The following is a 22,463-nucleotide window of genomic DNA, read 5'->3' on the forward strand; positions in this document are numbered from 1 at the left end:
ATCACAACATGCAAGTCCTTTTGTGGATCTGGCCCACAAATTCACATGGAGGTATTTTGGTTTAAACCAGCTGGGGTGCTGTTTCTGAATGTGGTAGCATTTTACACACCTTAATGATTACATTTTATGCTTACTTTTCACAAGGGTGAAAGTCTAAATGGTGAGGCCATTAACTCACCGCCTTTTCACCACATCTGGGAGGAGCGGGGGGAAAGAAGAAGAAGAAAAATTATGCACACATTTTCACTCAGTTGCCAGTATTGGTTACCTTCTTTATTAAACACAGAAGTTCAAGTTTTTCACATCACCTCAAAAACTATGGGCTTCTTTCCCATTGTTTTCCTGAGCGTTGCCTTCACCTCCTTGTTTTTCAAGCTGTAGATGAGGGGATTCAACCTGGGTGTTAAGATGCTGTACTGGATGGAGAAGAGTCTGTCTAGAACCACTGATGAGAATGAGTTGGGTTGCAGGTATCTACACAGCCCACTCCCATAGCAGAAACCCACCACGATGAGGTGGGAGCTGCAGGTGGAGAAGGCTTTCTGCCGGCCCTCAGAGGAGTGTATCCTGAAGATGGTGGAGAGGATGTGACTGTAGGAGCTCACGGTAAAGAGGAAAGAGCTCAGTGCTAATAACAGACTGGAAGAAAGAATGAGCATCTGGCTGGAAAATGCCTCAGTGCAGGAGAGGCTGAATAGTACAGCGAGCTCACAGCTGAAACGGCCAATTTCACTGGGCCCACAGAAATGTAACTTTAATACTGAAAGAGTATTTAACAACGAGTAGAAAAAACTGATCCCCCACGAACCAGCAACCAGCATCCTACAGACTCCTCTTTTCATGGTGTCCACATAATGCAAAGGATTACATATGGCGACGTATCTATCATAAGCAATCGCTGAGAGAATGAAAACTTCAGTCGCAGCCAACAGAGTAAAGAAGAACATCTGAGCAAGGCAGCCATGAAAGGAAATTGTTTTTGGCCTTGAGAGGAAGTTCTTCAACATCTTAGGCACTGTGGTGGAAGAATAGCAGATATCGACAAAGGCTAAATGGGACAGGAAAAAGTACATAGGGGTATGAAGGTGAGAATCAACCTTTATCACTAGCATGATCACCATATTCTCTATCGTGGTGAGTAGGTAAATAAATAAAAAGACCACAAACAGGAAAATCTGGAGGCGTGGGTCATTTGAAAGTCCCAAGAGAATAAACTCGGTTACAGTGGTTTGATTTTCCATAGTCATAAATTCAGCAAAACAGCGAGCTGTGAGGACAGAAAAATGGTCATTAACAGACATCACTAAACTAAATGGAAATTTTAGAACACATTAAGGTCTGTGATATGGTGAAGGCAGAAGGCAGTAGAAGGGTGGTGGATGGAAGGTATGTGAGCCCCAGAATGCTCCGGGCCTTGTTCCCTGCTGACTAACTCAGAGTCACTGGGGGCAATTAGGAGCAACTGAGGCTGATTAAGGATCAGCCAGGTGCTCCATAAAAGGGCTCTGCCCCAAACACACAGGGCACGAGCTGGAGGAAGTAGGAGTGCCATGCTGAGCTGTGGTGATAGGAGTGCTGAGCTGTGCAGAAGAACGGACTGGGGAGCAGAGCTCCGGAGCGGAGCAGTGAGGAGGAAGGTACCAGCTCAAGAGGCCAGAAAGACTGAAGGAGGGGGAAAATTAGCCCAGGGGAAGAGTGTGCCGTTTGGAAAGCAGTACCAGCAGCACATAGCTGCTTCTCATAGGACCCCTGGGCTGGGACCCGGAGGAGCGGGTGGGCCCGGGTCCCTACCCCCTCCCCTGGGAAGATGGGGTGATGGGCAACTTCCTGGCCCACTACAAGCAGGAAGGTGCGAGACCCACCGGAGGGAAGGCCGGCCATTAGCCACTGGTCTGAGAAAGAGAGGTCCATTTTTGAGTGTTCTCTAGGGCACATCACTCTAAAGCATATATGACAACAAATCACCTGGGTGGAATTGGTGAAAGAAGTTAGAATCATAGAAGATGAGGGTTGGAAGGGACCTCAGGAGGGATCTAGTCCAACCTCCTGCTAAAAGCAGGACTAACCTCAGCTAAACCATCCCAGCCAGGGCTTTGTCAAGCCACAGCTTAAAAACCACTAAAGATGGAGATTCCACCACCTCTGTAGGCCCCTGTTTTAGCTCTTAAGTGATCTACAAAACTCCTGCAAACCCTCTAGGCTCTGAAATGCAGTTGGCACCTACGTTTTCAGAGTAAAACTTCTGAAGGCATTTACGTTCCTGCCTCCGGGCATAGGCACCACTGCCTCATGCTGGCATCGAGATGCTTACATCCCACCTAAGCCTCAGAGTGATTCACGACCCCGGGAAAGTCTGACATTTGGCTGACTACGTTGCATATGGGAGCCAATCCACCAGGTGTGCTCAGATGCTGCTTCCTGGATTGCGTCCCTTCAAAATCTGGGCCTGGGTGTGTGGTCGTGTGCCTAGCTCACCTGATCATTAGGCTTGGCAGAATTTCATTTCTATTTTTTATAATGTTGGCGGATAATATCGCTGTTTACGTTTAAGCGTTTTTTAGAATTTTGATTTTGATTTAAATTGTCACAGCAAATTAGGGATACACTAGGCAATGGGGGGAGTCAGACAATAACTATTTAATGACACTAGATACTGACATTCAAAAAGTTGAAGCTTTATCACTGTGAAAACACAAATGGTCAACATCCCCGGTCAAAATATACACAGGAAATATCCTGAAATGAGACTCTGATAAGTTCTCAAGCAGCATGTTTCTTACTTTGCCTGTCTGCAAATTTCGATTGCCATTGATGGAAATATTAGTTCATTAGTTTGTATGTGCATGATGAAAGACACCTTTACTGCCATAGACTAATACAAATCTAAACCTTCCAACCCTTCTTCTGACTGTAAACTCAGTGATCAGAGCATTGACCTGGGATGTGGAAGACCTAGGTTCAATTCTCCCCTAAGGCACAGGGAAGAAAGGATCCTAACAAGTGTCTCTCTCCCTTCAGGAAAATTCTCTAGCCATCGGGTCATGGAATACTCTGATGTGGGCTTTCCTCAGTTTCTCCTGTGTAAGCTGTTGCACTCTGGATAAATAATTAGAACTGAGGCACTGGACCTAGGATCTCCCACCTCACAGATGTGTCCCCTAACTATGGGCCTGCAGAGTCATTTTCACTCGCTCTCTTTCTCTCTGGTCCACTGACTATTCCACTGTGGATAAATACTAAAATAGTCACTGGGCTAGAGAGAGTGTGTTAAAATTAATATCAGTGATTCAGATTGACGGTCGGAACACCTTGCAACAAGATATCAATGAGCTTAGAAGGATTCATAGATAGTGGACAAATTATATGAAAAAGGAGCGAAAAAGGATTAAAAAACAAACTGATGACAAAAGCTCAAGAAATTTGTAACGTGTATAATACCTCCTACTTCAGACTGTAAGTGAACCTAGACTGGAAAGTATAGACACCTTTGTGCTTCAAAGCATACATAAACCTCTGCCTGATGGAAGATAGCATCCCCAGTGTTCAGGTTATTTCATAATTAGCCATTTCAGATTTTCTCACTCCTTCATCTGAGGCATCAGAAAGAGGAGAATATAGATGATTGCTCTGATCTAGTCTGGAATTCCTTATGTTAAAAGTCTAGAAAACAAGATTTACAAGGAAAGAGTGAAAAAATTGGGTTTTGTTTAGTCTGCGGAAGAGAAGACAAGGGTGGGACAGGATAACAGTCTTCAAGAACGTAAAAAGTTGTTATAAAGAGGAGGGTGATAAATTGTTCTTATCCACTGAGGACAGGAGAGGAAGCAATGGACTTAAATTGGAGCAAGGGCAGATTTTGGTTAGACATCAGGTTAGTTAAGCACTGGATCAAATTACCTAGGGAGGTTGTGGAATCTCCATCACTGGAAGTTTTTAAGAATAGGTTAGATGAGCCCCTGTCAGAGATGGTCTAGGTAAAACTTAGTCCTGCCTCAGTGAAGGGGACTGGACTAGATGACCTGTCGAGGTCCTACATTTCTATGATTCTGTGCTCCTGGGCGTTCAACAGAGAAAACCCCAACCGTTCACATTTGACCAATGCTAAGGATTCTAGTATCAAACAAGGATATAGATCCATACCCAGATGGGTGCCTAGAAATCTATTTCTTTGTATCATCATGTGGCTTTTCTCCAAAGCTAAGGAACTACAATTAGCAGGAAACATCCTTTCTGTAGTTAGGGGCCCATAACTGGACACAATACTCCAAATCTGGCCTCACCAACGCCGAATAGAGGGGAATAATCACTTCCCTCCGTCTGCTGGCAATGCTCTTGCTAATGCAGCCCAAAATATGTCATTAGCCTTGTCGGCAACAAGGGTACACTGTTGACTCATATCCAGCTTCTTGTCCACTGTAACCCCCAGCTCCTTTTCTGCAGAACTGCTGCCTTGCCACTTCGGGATATGTGCACCTAAGTGACAGGTTGAGTGCAAGAAGGTAAGAAACCACACACTAATCCAGAGTTTTAGAACTGAATGGACATAATGCATTCCCAGCGGCACTCCATGGATAAGGGATGTATAAACCCAACAGCTTTGGCCCAGATTTGCAGCTATACACAAACATATGATGCCCAGATTGGTGTTCTGTGAGTCTGATTTTTCTAATCTGCTGAGCACCAGTCACTCTAGCTGAAGTCAGGGGGAGTTGCATATGAAGTTGGGTACTCAGTACTGGAAGTACACAATGTCAGCAGAGCAGGAGTGTTCAGAGTGGGTGTACAATGCTGCTGGATCTGAATGGAAGAACCTCACACGCAATTTGCATTCAACTTGCAGAGGCATGAATGACAAAGATAAAACACAAGATGGTAAAAAATCACCTCTCTTTTTTTTCTTTTTTTTTAAAAGAAACAACCATTTATACAGATGTGAAAGAAAGCAAAACTCAAGTGAAGTCCTTTTGCTGAGTGCAGCTCATGTGAGGATTTCAAACTGATGTGTTGCTTTTGGATACATGCAATCACAAGATCATCTATCCCTAAAAGGGCACAACAAATAAGTCTAACTCTGAATAGGCAAAAACGAGGAAGGGCTATGAATGGATGTAGATGTGAAAGAGAGACCTGATCTTTATAGAGATGAATCAAAGCCTTTTTTTTAGTCAAAGGGGACTTACTTATAGCAGGAGAATGGGTGGTGTAACATCTTGTCACCTTTGGGACTTGATCCCTGAAGATTATCCTGGATACCAATCTGTGTCACTAATTCATCAACAGTTAATGTCACATATGTTTGTATACAGTAAGATACAGATCCTTCTTTGGTGTCAACCAGCTTCAGAAAAGAGCTACAAGAATGAACTGAGGCCTGGAAAACATAGCTTATAACAAGAGACTAAAGGAACCCAGTCTACTTATCTTACAGAAGAGAAGGTTAAGAAGTCACTTTTATCATGCAGAAATTATTAAGCTCAAGACAGGAATGACTGGGTAAAATACAATGGTCAGTGTTATGCTGGAGATCAGAGAAGATGATTATAGTGGTTCCTTCTGGTTTTAAATCTATGAATCTAGAAAGTTAACTGAGGAAGATCCTAAATAAAGTTCTGACTTTTGCCTAATGTTATTTGCATTCATCATTTAGACTGTCGTTTTCCAAAGTAGCTAATGATTGAAATTCAATGACTGTTGGGTGCCTAACTCCCTTAGAGTCCTTTAAAAATCCCAGCCTAAGATATTTACCACATATAATATACAATGGTCTCTGTGACTTCTAACGTAACTATGAATGTTCAGTGTCAGTAGGTTGGACTGCTGAGTAGGTCAAGGTCAGCAGGGCAATGGCATAACTGTTGGCTATGCTGCACCGGACTATAGAATCATTCCCACATCTCTCTGGCTCAGTGCCTATGTAATAATTCATACTAAGTGGAGTATTTTCAACAAGAGACATTAAAAGATATCCACATCAAGGTATTCCTGTGGTTCAGACGCTCACCTGAGAGGGAGGGAACCCTTGTTCAAATGGCTTCTCCTCCTCCTCCTCATGCCCAGTGGAGAAGTCAACTGGCATAGTTCCCTAACCACGGAGCTAAAGTTTTTAAAGGAGGCGGCCTTTTCTTCCCCTTCCTCCATCCAACTGTTTTGAGTGGAGGTAGGTGTGCTACCCTTGGGATAGATTGGCCATGCCTGTCCCCACCTGGTATGAACAGCCTGCTTGGGCTTCGGGATAAGAGACAAGGCCAGGTGTCTGCTTGAATGCTCAGAAGCAGAAGTGTAGGTACCTAGAGGACTTCCACAGCAAAAAGGTAGGTTCTGAGTGACTTTAGGCACCTACTGAGTTGGGTTGTAGCCAAGTGGGAGGTTTATGGATCGCAAAAGTGCCTACAACTGGGATTTAGGCACCTATGTTTCTTTGTGGATCCGGGTGCATGTGCCTCCAGGATAATTGCTAGAAAACACTGGTGACATTAGTGGCCTGAAGGGACATGTAGTAAAAGCACTTACATGGCTAGGAGCACCCATCCCATTGCTTGTGAATGGCAGTCATCCTTCTGACTCATGGAAGAACTTTTGAAAACCCCTCTCCTACTTTACTCTAACCCCACTAGCCACTCACTTCACTTGGGTTCCTCTGAATTTAGATTGGAATAAATTGAAAACTAGGTTCTGGCCAACTGCTACTTAGCCTCTGCTTAAGATTTCTGCAGGATCCATCAAGACCTTCCTGTCTTCCTTTCAAAGGAGAGGTGCTAAGATACACTATGTGGCATTCACAGAATGATCAGCATTCAAGCTCCATTTCTTCTCTTGGGTTGGTTGATGATTTCCATGAAGTCAAGTTGATGCATTTGTCTGGCACTTGATTCCTTCATCATGATATCCAGGCACCTATTTCTGCCCCTAATGCCCTTAGGCCCTTTAGGAGGGATGTCTATGTGGTTCAGGCCCTGGAGTAACACATGCTTACTATAACCAATCTAACCTATTGTAGGTGCAGGGTAAATTAATATAGCTTGATTTCAGGTAGTTCAAGGTAGTTCAAGGCTGCTATCAAATCCCCCCTCATTCTTCTCTTCTGCAGATTAAACAGCCTAATTCCCTCAGCCTCTCTTCATAAGTCATGTGCTTCAGCCCCCTTATCATTTTTGATGCGCTCCACTGGACTCTTTCCAATTCGTCCACATCCTTCCTGTAGTGGGGGGCCCAAAACTGGACACAATACTCCAAATACGGCCTCACCAGTGCTGAATAGAGGGGAATAATCACTCCCCTCGATCTGCTGGCAATGCTCCTACTAATACAGCCCAATATGCTGTTAGCCTTCTTGGTAATTAATACACACTGTTGATCCATATCCAGCTTCTTGTCCATTTTAACTCCCAGGTCCTTTTCTGCAGAACTACTGCCTAGCCCATTGGTCCCCAGTCTGTAGCTGTGCATGGGATTCTTTCGTCATAAATGCAGGACTCTGCACTTGCCTTATCCTTTTAGATCATTATCACCTTCTGTCTAGAGAACTCCACCCACTGGTTCCTTTGTCCCATCCAATCATTCATGTTTCAGCAATGGCCTATTCTTTCGGAAATCTCTACACAAGATTTCAAGTGATGGAGAATCCTCCCCATCCCTTGGACATCTGTGGGTGGGGCCCTTGGTCCTTAAAAGAGACGTCGGGGCTGTATTGTATATGGCCGTGTTACCAAAGTGGCATTAACCAATGATCCATGGCTCTGGAGTTCAAAGGTTTTCCATGGACCCAGCTATCTGGGATCCAATGATCTATGGAGGGCACCTACTGAGGTCTGCCAATTAGCCTGTGGGAGCACTACTCTCAGAGAACGGGGTCAGGAATCGTGTGAAGACTGGGATTGAGTGTGGACTTTGTTTGGATGAGCTCCTATCAGTCTTGATCTGCCACAGTCGCCATCATTACATTGCTCTCCGGGTGCTGCTCCTTTATGTTTCTAGGAATCAGTCGTTCTATGCATGGCAGCTGCTGAGAACTTATTTTACATCCAGACACAGAGGCTACGGGGTTGGTGGGTTGGTTGGTTGGTTGGTTGTAGCTCTGAATATGTGCACATGAGAGGAAGAACACAAGAGAAGCACAGGTTAGATCTGCTTTTGGGAACAAAACTCAATGGAAAGGCAGACTTGGACTGCTGAGAAAGGATAGCATCTGCTGTTGTTCCTACTGAAAACAGGACCTTGTGCACATTGTCTGTAAATAAATGAGATTCCTTACAAAAATATCTGATTTCTATCATTGATTCCTGCCACTGTGTAGGTGATAATTGATTAAATTCTCCCAGTCCCACTTTTGAGAGGGAAGAGCGCTATTGTTTCCATTGTATTGCTAAAGATTACCCCTTTTTGGAGTCTGATCTTATGCCCTGTGAAGATTCTTCAGATTATAAGCTATCAAGGGAAAGGACTTGGTTCATCACTATGGCTTCTACATATTAAATAACAAAAGTGAGACACAGAGAGGTTAAGGGACGCACTCAAGGTCACCAGTAAGTCAGAGGCAAAGGCAAAAATCAAATTCAGCTGCCTGCTACCCATAAAGAAGGAGGAGGCCCTATCCTGGCACTTAACACAGTACTACCTGTCATCCGTTATTATCCACTCTGTCCTGAATCCATAGGGTTCACAGAAAAGGTTGAAAAACTGGAGTTGGTCCACAATTTGCTGAAGGATCAGTTTTCTCTCTGTTTGCTGATTCAACAAAATGTAACTGTTTCATGGGAAAATATCAATGTTGTCAAATTTTTGGTGAAAAATGAGTGTGACATTTTATTTCAGTAACTTCAAAGCACTTCGATTCGACTATCATCTCAGCTCTAATAGGCTAGAGTAGAAGTGAATAGAAAGGGTAAAGGCAAAAGGAAGTGCTCCAGTGCCATCACAACAAAGCACCTCAACATTTTGAGAAGGTTCTTTCAATGTCTCCCAAATGAAACTTTTCATGTTGCTTGAGATTTTGATTTTTCGTTTCAGTTTGGGATGAAAGGCAATTTCAAGTTACCAGGATTTCCCCATGGAATAGAAATGCTGAGTTTTGGCCAAATCATGTTGTTGAAGGAAGAGAAATAAATGAAGCACAGCTTCAAGATACTTCCTCTTATTCACAATGGGTGTGGAGGGCCAGTACTTTTGCTCTATTTTACTACACCCCAGTGCCTTTCCAGTTGTGGGATAGAACTCAGGAGTCCTGACTCCTGGCCCCCATTGCTTTAATCACTAGTCCCCATTCCATCCTTCACTGCTCTAACCACTAGACAGCACCACTTCCCACAAGACCACATTGCTATAGGTTTTATGGATCTTTTTTTTCATTGTCTCATGATTATCTGATGACTCTCTTTCTCCCAGACCCTCCCTATGAAGGAGACAGGCAGTGGAAACCTCACCACCATCTCCCACATCCTCATGTTGGGATTTGGGGACCTCAAGGAACTGTGGATCCTTTTCTTTATTGGATTCTTAGCCGTCTATATCATATCCATGGCCGTCAACCTCCTCCTGGTGGTGCTGGTGGCGCTGGACCCCCATCTCCCCACCTCCATGTATTTCTTCCTCTCCAGCCTGTCCTGCCTGGAGATGATCTCCACCTCCAACATCTCCCCCATGATGCTCACTGGTCTCCAGACAGACGCTGTGGCAATATCTCTGGGTGGCTGCATCGTGCACCTCTATCTCTTCGGCGCCCTGGCCACGGTGGAGTGCTTCCTGTTGGCAGCCATGTCTTACGACCGCTATTTGGCTGTGTGCCACCCGCTCCGCTATGCTTCCCTTATGGACAGCAGGGTCTGCGGGCAGCTGGTGGTGGGTCCTGGGTGGGCGGACTCCTGTTTATGGGAATGGTGTCAATCTCGCTCACAGCCTTGAGCTTCTGTGGCCCCCCGTGAGATAGATCACTACTTCTGCGATTACCAGCCCCTCCTAGGGCTCTCCTGCACCAACACCGCCAGGGTCCAGAAGGCCACGTTCTTCCTGGGGCATGCTGAGAGTCCCCTCTACCCCGGGGAGGCGCAAAACCTTCTCCCCCTGCTCCTCCCACCTCACCGTAGTGACCCTGTTCTACGGGATGCTGGTGGCTGTGAACATGTCACCCTGGGCCAGCACAGGGTTGAACTCCAGCAAGTCACTTTCTCTGCTCTACACAGCATTCACCCCACTCCTCAAACCCCTGGTCTACACAGCCTGAGGAACCAGAAGCCAAGGCCTACAGGATAGTTGCCAGGATGGTCTCCTCGGGGAGGTTATGTCACTGGCTGGTCTCCAGGTTATCACAGAATCCTAGAAGATGAGGGTTCATAGAATCATAGAATATTAGAGTTGGAAGGGACCTCAGGAGGTCATCTAGTCCAACCCCCTGCTCAAAGCAGGACTAACCTCAGCTATATCATCCCAATGAGGGCTTTGTCAAGCCTCAGCTTAAAAACCTCTAAGGATGGAGATTCCAACACCTCTCTAGGTAACCTATTCCAGTGCTTCACCACCCTCCTAGTAAAAAACTTTTTCCTAATGTCCAACCTAGACCTTCCCCACTGGAACTTGAGACCGTTGCTCCTTGTTCTGTCATCTGCCACCACCGAGAACAGCCTAGCCCCATCCTCCCTGGAACCCCCTTTCAGGTAGTTAAAGGCCGCTATCAAATCCCCCCTCACTCTTCTCTTTTGCAGACTAAACAAGCCCAGTTCCCTCAGCCTCTCCTCATAAGTCCTGTGCTCCAGCCCCCTAATCATTTTTGTTGCCCTCCGCTGGACTCTCTCCAACTTGTCCACATCCTTTTTGTAATGGGGGGCCCAAAACTGGACACAATATTCTAAATGCGGCCTCACCAATGCCGAATAGAGGGGAATAATCACGTCCCATGACCTGCTGGCAATGCCCCTCCTAATGCAGCCCAATATGCCATTAGCCTTCTTGACAACCAGGGCACACTGCTGACTCATATCCAGCTTTTTATCCACCATTACCCCCAGGTCCTTTTCTGCAGAGCTGCTGCCCAGTTCGTCGGTCCCCAGTCTATAGCTGTGCATGGGATTCTTCCTTCCTAAGTGGAGGACTCTGCACTTATCTTTGTTGAACCTCATTAGATTTCTTTTGGCCCAATCCTCCAGTTTGTTTAGGTCACTCTGTATCCTATCCCTACCTTGCAGGGTATCTACCACTCCCCCCATCTTAGTGTCGTCCGCAAACTTGCTGAGGGTGCAATCTACCCCATCCTCCAGATCATTAATAAAGATGTTGAACAAAACCGGCCCCAGGACCGACCCCTGGGGAACTCCGCTTGTGACCGGTTGCCAGCTAGACACGGAGCCATTGATCACTACTCGTTGAGCCCTATGCCCTAGCCAGTTCTCTATCCATTTTATAGTCCATTCATCCAACCCATACTTCTTAAACTTGCTGATAAGAATACCGTGAGAGACCGTATCAAAAGCTTTGCTAAAGTCAAGGTATATCACATCCACCGCCTTCCCTACATCCACAGAGCCAGGGACCTCAGGAGGTCGTCTAGTCCAACCTCCTGCTCAAAGTAGGACCAAGATATAAAGGGACGGGGGGAGAAGTGGGTTGTGATATATGATCTGTAGTGAAGCTTTGAAAAAATGAGTACACTGTGATTTGATGATGCTTTGTGAAATATTTGTATATGTGTAGAACAAGGCAATGGGTCTACAGACAAGGTTTTTCTGCTTGTTTGTTAATTATTTGCTAGAGTATTGATTGAAACATACCTCAGGGAGAAAAAGTGTACATTCCATTTTAAGAAATATCTCTATCCCGAGAATTATTTTTATATTTGTGTGGGTTTTATGAAGTGACTCAATCAGACTTAACTCCATGTTAACTCATGCTGTGTGCTCTGGTGCCTATACTGCTAACAGATAATGAAGATCTTTTACTTAGTTAATAAACCTTTAGATAATTTATGATAGGATTTCCAGTTCCATTCATGTTTCCATTCATCACACGGCCGTGTGCAGGGTGCCCCTGTCGCTGTGCCAGTCACAGAGAACTGTCCGTGCTGAGACGCTCGGCATGTCAGTCGGGCCTCAGTGTGAACTGTCTGACACAGATGAGAGGGTTTTACCTTCAGTCTAGGACCATTGGGTGTCCCCAGCCCATCAGTGCAAAGAGGGGAACCCCTAGAGAGCAGAACCCCTTAGCACTGAGGGAATCAAATCCATGAGGCCTGGTTACAAACCAAGCCCTGAGTTATGGACCCAGCACCCCCATGTGACACGCCAGAGCCAGGGGTGAAGGGCTGGGCTGAGATCCTTTTCTGGCTTCTGCTCAAACCAGCCTTAATGGCTGAGCAGGGACAGGTCTCCCGGGTGCACTCTGCTGCCTCCTCAGCATTTCCTTCATTGCATCTACACAGGGCAGAGGGGGCATAACACTTCCCAGCATGCAGCAGTCACTGGGGTTAAATGTGGCAGATCCAGGGAGGACTCTGCAGTGTAGACACAGCCTCTGCCATCTTGGACCAGCCACCCATATTTCTTCAAAGCGGGATTAAAATCACACTCCCCTGTGGATGTAGGACCTGATGCACAGCCAGGGGCATGACCCCAGGGGATTTCATTGGGTTGACAAGGCAGACAGTGGGGGTAGAGGAGAGGGAACTAGGCCGGGACCGTGGCTTCACTTGTGCCACCCATTGCTGCAAGCGCAACAAAAGGCCCTTTTCCCAGGGATCCCTCAGCGTCAGGAGATCGCTCTGCAGGGCTGGAGAAAGGCACCTTGATCCGACCATAGTCCGAAGTTGTGTCTCCGTGTTTGCTTAGCAGGGGCTGTAGATTGGGATCGAGGAGCACCGGCAGAGCTGTTTGAAGCACACATCTTGGCCAACAAACCTGTCGATTCTCCACTCCCCAGACCACTTGGCAGGTTATTTCCTGTTATTCCCAGTTCTTAGGAATTTCTCATGTAAGCCTTTGTTTGCTGAATGTCACACCCATATCTCCTTGGCCACCTGCCAGGCCAGGCTCCAATTCTTTCCATGATCGCACGATGCAGGGGAGCTAAACTGGAGGAAATATTGACAAAGGTGAAGGCGGGAGAGATGTGAGATTGGCGGGAGAAGAGCCACTCTGCTGAGCTAGTTCATCTGCGGCTCTGGCTCGGGGGAGGGCACGGTGAGGTCTAAGGGCTTGGGAGGTGAAAAAACGCCAGATTCATAGAGTCATAGAATATTAGAGATGGAAGGGACCTCAGGAGGTCATCTAGTCCAACCCCCTGCTCAAAGCAGGACTAACCTCAGCTATATCATCCCAACCAGGGCTTTGTCAAGCCTCAGCTTGAAAACCTCTAAGGATGGAGATTCCACCACCTCCCTAGGTAACCCATTCCAGTGCTTCACCACCCTCTTAGTAAAAAACATTTTACTAATGTCCAACCTAGACCTCCCACCCTGCAACTTGAGACCGTTTCTCCTTGTTCTGTCATCTGCCACCACCGAGAACAGCCTAGCCCCATCCTCCCTGGAACCCCCTTTCAGGTAGTTAAAGGCTGCTATCAAATCCCCCCTCATTCTTCTCTTTTGCAGACTAAACAAGCCCAGTTCCCTCAGCCTCTCCTCATAAGTCCTGTGCTCCAGCCCCCTAATCATTTTTGTTGCCCTCCGCTGCACTCTCTCCAAATTATCCACATCCTTTTTGTAGTGGGGGGCCCAAAACTGGACACAATATTCTAAATGCGGCCTCACCAATGCCGAATAGAGGGGAATAATCACTTCCCGTGACCTGCTGACAATGCCCCTCCTAATGAAGCCCAATATGCTATTAGCCTTCTTGACAACCAGGGCACACTGCTGACTCATATCCAGCTTTTTATCCAGTTACACCCAGGTCCTTTTCTGCAGAGCTGCTGCCTAGCTCGTCGGTCCCCAGTCTATAGCTGTGCATGGGATTCTTCCTTCCTAAGTGCAGGACTCTGCTCTTTTCTTTGTTGAACCTCATTAGATTTCTTTTGGCCCAATCCTCCAGTTTGTTTAGGTCACTCTGTATCCTATCCCTACCTTCCAGGGTATCTACCACTCCCCCCACCTTAGTGTCATCCGCAAACGTGCTGAGGGTGCAATCTACCCCATCCTCCAGATCATTAATGAAGATGTTGAACAAAACCGGACCCAGGACCGACCCCTTGGGAACTCCACTTGTGACCGGTTGCCAGCTAGACATGGAGCAATTGATCACTACTCGTTGAGTCCTATGCTCTAGCCAGTTCTCTATCCATTTTATAGTCCTTTCATCCAACGCATTCTTCTTTAACTTGCTGATAAGAATACTGTGAGAGACAGTATCAAAAGCTTTGCTAAATTCAAGGTATATCACATCCACCGCCTTCCCTACATCCACAGAGCCAGTCACCTCATCATAGAAAGCAATCAGGTTGGTCAGGCATGACTTTCCCTTGGGGAATCCGTGTTGACTGTTCCTGATCACCTTCCTCTCTTCCAAGTGCCTTAAAATGGATTCCTTAAGGACCTGCTCCATGATTTTTCCAGGGATTGAGGTGAGGCTGACCAGTCTGAAGTTCCCTGGATCCTCTTTCCTCCCTTTTTTGAAGATGGGCACTATATTTGCTTTTTTCCAGTCCTCAGGGACCTCCCCCTGTTGCCACGAGCTTTCAAAGATAATAACCAATGGCTCTGAAATCACCTCAGCCAACTCCCTCAGCACCCTCGGCTGCATTGCATCCGGCCCCATGGACTTGTGAATGTCCAATCCTTCTAAATAGTCTTGGACCCGTTCCTTCAGCACTGTGGGATGTTCGCCTCCTTCCCATTCTGTGCCACCCAGTACAGCAGTCTGGGAGCTGATCTTGTCTGTGAAGACAGAGGCAAAAAAGGCATTGAGTACCTCAGCTTTCTCCACATCCTCCGTCACTGGGTCGCCTCCCTCATTCTCTAAGGGGCCCACACTTTCCCGAATCTTCCTCTTGTTGGCAACATGCCTGTAGAAACCCTTCTTGTTCCCCTTCACGTCCCTTGCTAGCTGCAACTCCACTTGTGCTTTGGCCTTCCTGATTTCATTCCTGCATGTTCGAGCAGTGTTTTTATAATCCTCCCTAGTCATCTGACCAAGCTTCCACTTCTTGTAAGCTTCTTTTTTGCGTTTAAGTTCATCAAGGACATCTTTGTTAAGCCAAGCTGGATGCCTACCATATTTCTTATTCTTTCTGCACATCAGGATGGTTTGCTCTTGTGCCCTCAATAAGGTCTCTTTAAAATACAGTCAGCTCTCTTGGGTTTCTTTCCCCCTCATATTAGCCTCCCAGGGAATCCTGCCCATCCGTTCCCTGAGGGAGTCAAAGTCCACTTTTCTGAAGTCCATGGTCCGTATTTTTCTGTTCTCCTTTCTTCCTTTCATCAGGATCCTGAACTCGACCATCTCATGGTCACTGCTGCCTAGGTTGCCACCCACCTCTACTTCCCCTACCATATCTTCCCTGTTTGTGAGCAGCAGGTCAAGAGAAGCACGGCCCCTAATTAGTTGCTCCAGCACTTGCACCAGGAAATTGTCAGCGACACTCTCCAAAAATTTCCTGGATTGTTTGTGCTCTGCTGTATTGCTCTTCCAGCAGATGTCAGGGTGATTGAAGTCTCCCATGAGAATCAGGCCCTGTGAACTGGAAACTTTCCCCAGTTGAGTAAAGAAAGCCTCATCTACCTCATCCTCGTGGTCTGTAACAGACACCCACCACAACATCACGCTTATTGTTCTTGCTTCTAAGCTTAACCCAGAGACACTCAACTGACTTATCTCCAGTTTCATACTGGAGCTCAGAGCAGTCATAGTGCTCTCTTACATACAGTGCAACTCCTCCCCCCTTTCGCCCCTGCCTTTCCTTCCTGAACAGTTTATACCCATCCATGACAGTGCTCCAATCGTGAGAGTTATTCCACCAAGTCTCAGTTATTCCAATCATGTCATAGTTTCTTGACTGTGCCAGGACTTCCAGTTCTTCCTGCTTGTTTCCCAGGCTTCTTGCATTTGTGTACAGGCACTTGATATAAGTAGCCAATGGGCCTACTTTCACAGTATGAATCGGGAGGCCTCCCCTGCTGCACCCTCCTCCTTCTGCTTCCTTGTGGTGTCCCTCTTCCCCACTTACCTTCGGGCTTAGGTCCCCGTCCCCCGTCAAAACTAGTTTAAAGCCCTCCTCACTAGGTTAGCCAGCCTGTCTGCGAAGATACTCTATCCTGTCTTCGTTAGATGAATCCCGTCTCTTCCTAGTAATCCTTCTTTGTGGAACAGCATTCCATGATCAAAGAATCCAAAGCCCTCTCTTCGACACCACTTGCGTAACCACGCATTTACTTCCGCAAAGCGACGGTCCCTAACTGGGCCTTTTCCCTGAACAGGGAGGATGGATGAGAACACCACTGATGAGTGGGTGCTGTCTGGGAAATGCTTCATCCCCCTAGGTTTAGGTAATATGCTGGGAAACTGTCATTAGAAAAGGGAGTTTGATCTAATTTGCAAGTATAAAGCTTGATATTTGGTCTGTTTTCCGTCGCTTGTATGTGTTTGTGTCCGTTGCTATTTCCTCTATGAATCCACAGTTTTTCTGCTAAAAACCATCATGTTTGTTTTTACCCCAGCAGGTCGCTGTTGTGGAAATGGAGGGAAGTGTCCCTGTCAAGAAGGGGGAAGGTGCCTCTTACTCTCTGGGTTTGGGGTGGTCACTTGCAGGATGAACCCTGCAAGCAGTAACTAGATGCCTGGAAACCAGACAAGACCCTTATTGTCACAGGTTCGTTACTGGGGTTAGGGCTCAGAGCCGTTGCTGCGAAGCTTTAAGGCACCCAAAGTTACAGGGAGGGCAGGATGGATGGACTCCTTCCTGGTCTGTGTGATCCCCACAGCGTCACGATCGTCCCACAGCAGCAGAACAACTGATTTGCCTGGTACAGCGCACACAATCAGACACATTCCTGCCTTAAAAAAGGCTTCAGAGTTCCTGTTTTGGACTGGAAAAACCCCCTTCCAGGGGCGTTTGGTTCTGCTGGAGAACTGGGGCGCTCTTCACGTCCAAAACAAACCAATACTCAGCTGTTGGGGCCCTTTCCAGCTGTGGCGTCTGATTTCAGCATGGACATCCCACATCCTAGGGAGGTTATAAACTCACTGTCCCGCTCTCTCCGCATCCCAGTGACTACCCGCTGCCATTCAGAATGGCAACTCAGCCAGCCATGATGAGCATGGATACTGCATGGGGCTAGGGAAGCAGTGTGAGGAGAACTCTACAGCCTGGTCCTTGTTATCAACCTCCCCTGTGTGGATCCTACCACCCCTGCCTGTGTTCTCAACCCACCATTTGGGCGGGGACTTCCAGGAGAGGGCACATTTGAATATTAAACTTTAATCTAGTGATTGACGTTTGTGGAATTTGATTCTCATTGTAGCGTACAGTTCATGCCGTTCCCCCAAATACATCTCATGGCAGGTCCAAACAGGAAAAATGAAACGTCCGTAACAGAATTCATCTTCCTGCGATTTGGGAATATCCCTAAACTGCAGGTTTTTCTCTTCCTGCTGTTTCAAACCATCTACTTGGTGACCGTGCTTGAGAACATTCTCATCGCGGTGCTAGTTGCGGCTGATCAGCACCTTCCCACCCCATGTGCGTCTTCCTGGGGAACCTGTCCTGCGTGGAGAGCTGCTACACCTCCACCATCCTGTCCAGGATGCTGGCCAGGCTCCTGACGGGGACAGAACCATTTGTGGCGGGGGCTGCCTCACACAATATTTGTTTGGTTTCTTGGGGCCCACAGAGTGGTGTCTCCTAGCGGCAATGTCTTATGATTGGTATGTAGCAATATGCAAACCAATGCACTATGCAGCCCTTACGAAGGACAGCTTACACCTCCAGCTAGCAAGTGGTTCTTGGGTATGTGGGTTTTTGACGCTTCCCATAATAGCATTTCTTATGATACAGTTCACGGTCTGTTCTCCCAATGAAATTGACAACGTTTTCTGTGAATCGGTGCAAATAATAAATCTCTACTGCAGTGACACGTAGCAGAGGGAGCTTGCTGTTATCATTCTGGGCGCTTTATTCATGCTGCCCCCCTTTGCACTGACACTGGCATCCAATGTGTTTCATCACCACCATCCTGCCAATCCCTTCCACCGCGGAGAGGCGAAAGGCCTTTTCCACCTGCTCCTCTCACCCCATCAGGGTGACCATTTTCTATGGGACCCTGGTTGTGGTGTATCCACTACCAAAAACCCACATGCTGAGACCTAAATCAAGTGTTCTCTGCCTGCTACACAATTCTGATTCCTCTCGCCAGTTCCTTCATCTACAGCCTGAGAAACAAAGAGGTCAAGGAGGCGCTGAGGAAAGCTTGCAGGAAATGCATGTTTGGGCAATGATAGCCAATCAGTTGCCTTAGGTAAAGTAGCTAGGCCAGAGGCTGGCTTTGGGCCTGAACCGAAGTCTGTTCTAGACCAAGACTGTGTTCACATTAGCTTCACTGGGCTGTGTGTCATGCTCTTGGAGTCACAGCCAGGGGAGGAAGTGGAGATGGACACAGCTCTTGGAATCTGTGATCCATTCTTGTTAGGGCCTTTATCAGATGCCACAACTGGGTGTGACTGGGCTGGTGGGAGATTTGAACTAGTGGCTGCTCAGAGTTCAGCCAATGACGGGGGATTGTGCTCAGTGAGATGGTGCAGGGAAAACAGACTCTGCTGGGAAGCTGAGCACCCCTTCCTTGGAGGGAGAAAGAGAGACACACACCTCATTATACAACTATTGGGTTGCAGCATGAGCCTGGGAGTCCAGCGTTAGGAAATGGTGTAATTAATTTTTGTTCCTTGTAGTGTATTTCATCCCCAGGCATCTTTCCAAAGGGACAGGCATCAAAGGGAAACCGTCTAACCTTAGCCACAGGGCCCAGCACTGGCCTATTACTGGCCCCTTCTCAGCAGTGACAGAGGGTCGATTTCTCGAGATACCTGGGTGGCCAGTGAGATTTTTTTAAAAGCATCTGGGCACCTTGCCTGCCAGAGAGTCCTGCAGGCGAGTCAGACAGAGGAACATCTCCCTGCCCCTGGTCCCTGCAGCACTCTGGGGCTCGGCTGCCCGGTGTGAGGCTGCGGAGGACAGGGCCAGAGGTAGAAACACAGGAGCCTGTGGCCCTTTTCCTGCAAACACTTAGGCACCCCCAGGGTTGCAGGCAGCTGAGCAGGGTTTTGTGAATCACAGAAGGGCTGGATTCTGGGGTTCAGGTGCCTAAAGTGGAAGCTTAGTGACTGCAGCCCTAGACCCTCATCCTCATGTTACAGATAGGGAAACTAAGTCAAAAGAGCTGCAGTTACCTGCCCGGAGTGGGTGAGTGGCAGAGAATAGCATAAAAACCAACCACCCAGAGTCCTAGTCTGGTGCAGTATCTGCTGCACCATGTCCACTTGTAACTGACAATGGCACCTAAGGGTGTTAGGTGCCCAGCTCCCATTCACTGGCTGTGGGATTTAGGTATCTAACATCACCTCTTATGGGAAAACCAACCTGTACATTTATAGCCAAAACAGTATCCTGAGAATTCCCCCCACGCCCGGGTGTGTGTGTGTGTTACCAAAAGCCTAGCACAATAAAATAACTAAAATGAGTCTTGTCTTTGTCACCTGTGTTGTCAGAGCTCCCATTATCTGCCTTAATGCCCTATGTGAGGAATCCATGTGTCACGGCTGATCTACACACCAGTGTTGCACCATTTTAACTGTACCGAGCTACACCCGCCTGTGCCAGGGCCGCGTGCCATTGGGCTGGTCAGCCTGATGCCAAGCCAGCCCTGGTTAAAGAAGGAGCCAGAGCTGAGGGGAATCAGGCACTTTCCAGTCTAAGGCAGATGTAGCCAGGGTGAGAGGCAAACTCAGGAGAATGAAGTGAAACTTAGGAGAGTTAGAGAGGCTCCTGCAGGGAGAACCCTGAGCTGGGGGAATTCCTCCCTTATGTGGGGAAGGAAGGAGGGAAACTGAGGTGAGAGGCTGCCCTGAGTCCTCCAAGTGGATGCAATGCTACTGAGGTAAAGGTGCTTCTGGCAGGCTGGTTCATGCCCACCCGGGAAGGAGAACACGTGATCTATTGGTAAACTTTGTCCGCCCCTGAACTTGTACCCAGAGAACTATTTCACGCCACCAACCAAGTCTAGTTACACTAGTGCAAATGTGAGTGGAGACCATGTGAGTCCCAGTGAAAATAGATCAACAGCTTCATGGCTTTAAAACGAGCTCAGATAACCAAAGCAAAATATCTTTTTACATTGGGTGAAGGTGACCAACTGAGGTCCCTGCCCTGCATTTGAGGCAGGACTAAGTAATACCTAGACCATCCCTTACAGGTGTTGTTCAGAACAGGTTAGACCAATCTCCAAGGACGGAGATTGCACAGTCTCCCCAGGCAATTTATTCCAGAGCGTCGCTGCCCTGGAAGTTAGGAAGTTTTTCTAATGGCCTACCCAGACCTTCCTTGCTGCAATTTAAACCCATTACGTCTTGTCCTATCCTCACAGATGCAGGAGAACAATTTTTCTCTGACTTTCCCTTGCCTGTTACATTCCATTAGCAGATGTGCCTCAGGAGACAGCCCCTTCCCGCAGAAGGATATATAATAAATCAGAAAAGACGTTCTCTGTTCAGCGCAGAGTATGATGCACAAGGCACGTTACCAGACATATCAGAGTCAGGGAAGCCCGTCTGGGTTATGTCGTTCTATTTACTGGGAACAGGGAAGTACATGACTGCAGTGGGGAGAGAAGATGGACTGAATAACCAGTGTCCTGGGCTCTGAAATGCTGAGTGAGGAGGTGACATCCGACTCCAGCTGCTCACAGACCCACCTTAGAGGTAAATCTACCTTTCCCTACCTGGTGTTTGAGTCTTGAGGTTTTTGAAGGCATGTAGGTTTGCTAGGTAACTAATCCCGTGGCAATCCAAAGGGCAATGATCACTCTCAAACTCCCAACACAAGCAAAATGACTGAATTTGAAAAAAGACAACACCTGTGAGGTCACTGCTATCCTAGCTTCCTATCTGGCTTCATCACCATGGTATCTGGGCACCTCTCTGTCTTGCATGGGTCTATCCTCCCACCACCCCTGTGCAGTGCTGTTCTCCCTGCTTTACAGACAGGGTTGTGCACAGAGGGACAGATGGATGGAGATATTTCAACTCCTAAAGACACAGACACCCCTGGCAGGATGTGAAATCAATGGGTGTTAGACTCTGACCCTGCTCAGGCACCTGTACACATTCTTAGGAACCTACCAGCCTTTGATAATCCCCCCTGAAAGTCACACAAGGAGATTTCAGAGGATCAGGGAGATGATGTGCGTGAAGAAGAGCTGATATGTGTTGCGGTGCTGAGTGTGAAGGGAGGAGACATTGGCTATGAGGAGGCTTGGCAGAATTGGGGCTGCAATTTTGACGACTAATATTGATGTTTTGTGAGGTTTCGATTATTAACTGTTTCCATTTTTACTCATGCACAGCAGTGAGAGCGGTGACTCCATCCCTGAAGGAGCAAGGCACGGGGTGGGTGGGCTGGGCTGCAGTAATTTGGACAGTTACTGACAATTTTTGTTGCTGGTTTCGCTGTTTCAGCTGATATCTATGTTTACCAATGTCCATTGATTGAAATCGAATCCTGCCGAGCCAAGCTGTAAGTTTCAAAGAATGCTCCAGGTGTTAGCTGTGCAAAAGCCATGGAAATCAGAGGGTCCCATCCTTGAAGTCAGTGGAAATTTTATCTTAGGCTTCAGAGATAGAAGGCTCAAATTGAACAGAGTTATTCACGGAGTATAAAATTAACTCCGCATGACTCTTTATGGGATCACGTCCTTCCATAGTGGTAAATAAGGATGAGTGATGGCAGAAAAGACCACCACAAACAGAGAATTGATATTTTTTTCCATTAATGATAAAGAACAAAATGTAGAGCTGATAAAAAATCTGATTGGCATTTTTGAGGGAGAAATGTTTGTTGTTCAACATCAATACGTTCCATGGGAACATGTTAATTTTGACAATTTTGTTTAGGAAAAACGATTTTTGTCTATGGTTTTATGGAACAGCATAAAATAACATAACTAAATTAATAGAAATGTAACTGTAAAAGACAATGTATTGTAAAATAAACTTAACCTAGAAATAAAATTAAAATAAATACATTTTAAAAAAATTAAAATGGGAATGAAAACCAACATTTGAAATCATGGAATTGCCAATGAAATGGAAATTTAGGTCCCACCCCACTCTCACAATAAGAAGATAGCACAGTTCATACAAAATTCAAATCCTATACAGAATTTTTTCTTGCAATACAAGAGACATTTCTAGCCAAAATGGTGCTTTTTAGCTGGAGATTTTGTTTTTGTTCATTTTCAGTTAAGATTACATAGAACCATAGAATATTAGAGTTGGAAGGGA

General features: G+C 46.8%; 1 protein-coding gene across 1 annotated transcript; it reads right to left on the reverse strand.

Moving 5' to 3' along the window:
* Positions 1–299: 299 nt before the first annotated feature.
* LOC137158520 (olfactory receptor 8S1-like) lies at positions 300–1,247 on the reverse strand. The gene has a single exon (XM_067556307.1). The coding sequence runs from the start codon at positions 1,245–1,247 to the stop codon at positions 300–302; it is 948 nt and encodes a 315-aa protein (XP_067412408.1).
* Between the last annotated feature and the right edge of the window lie 21,216 nt (positions 1,248–22,463).

This window comes from Emydura macquarii, unplaced genomic scaffold (assembly GCF_026122565.2).
Source record: "Emydura macquarii macquarii isolate MOO-44397 ecotype Brisbane River unplaced genomic scaffold, CSIRO-AGI_Emac_v2 contig_1706, whole genome shotgun sequence".
Taxonomy (NCBI): domain Eukaryota; kingdom Metazoa; phylum Chordata; order Testudines; family Chelidae; genus Emydura; species Emydura macquarii.

What these genes read in the sequence shown, in the direction of transcription:
- LOC137158520 (XM_067556307.1), bottom strand. Translation starts at nt 1,247, where the DNA reads ATGACTATGGAAAATCAAACCACTGTAACCGAGTTTATTCTCTTGGGA.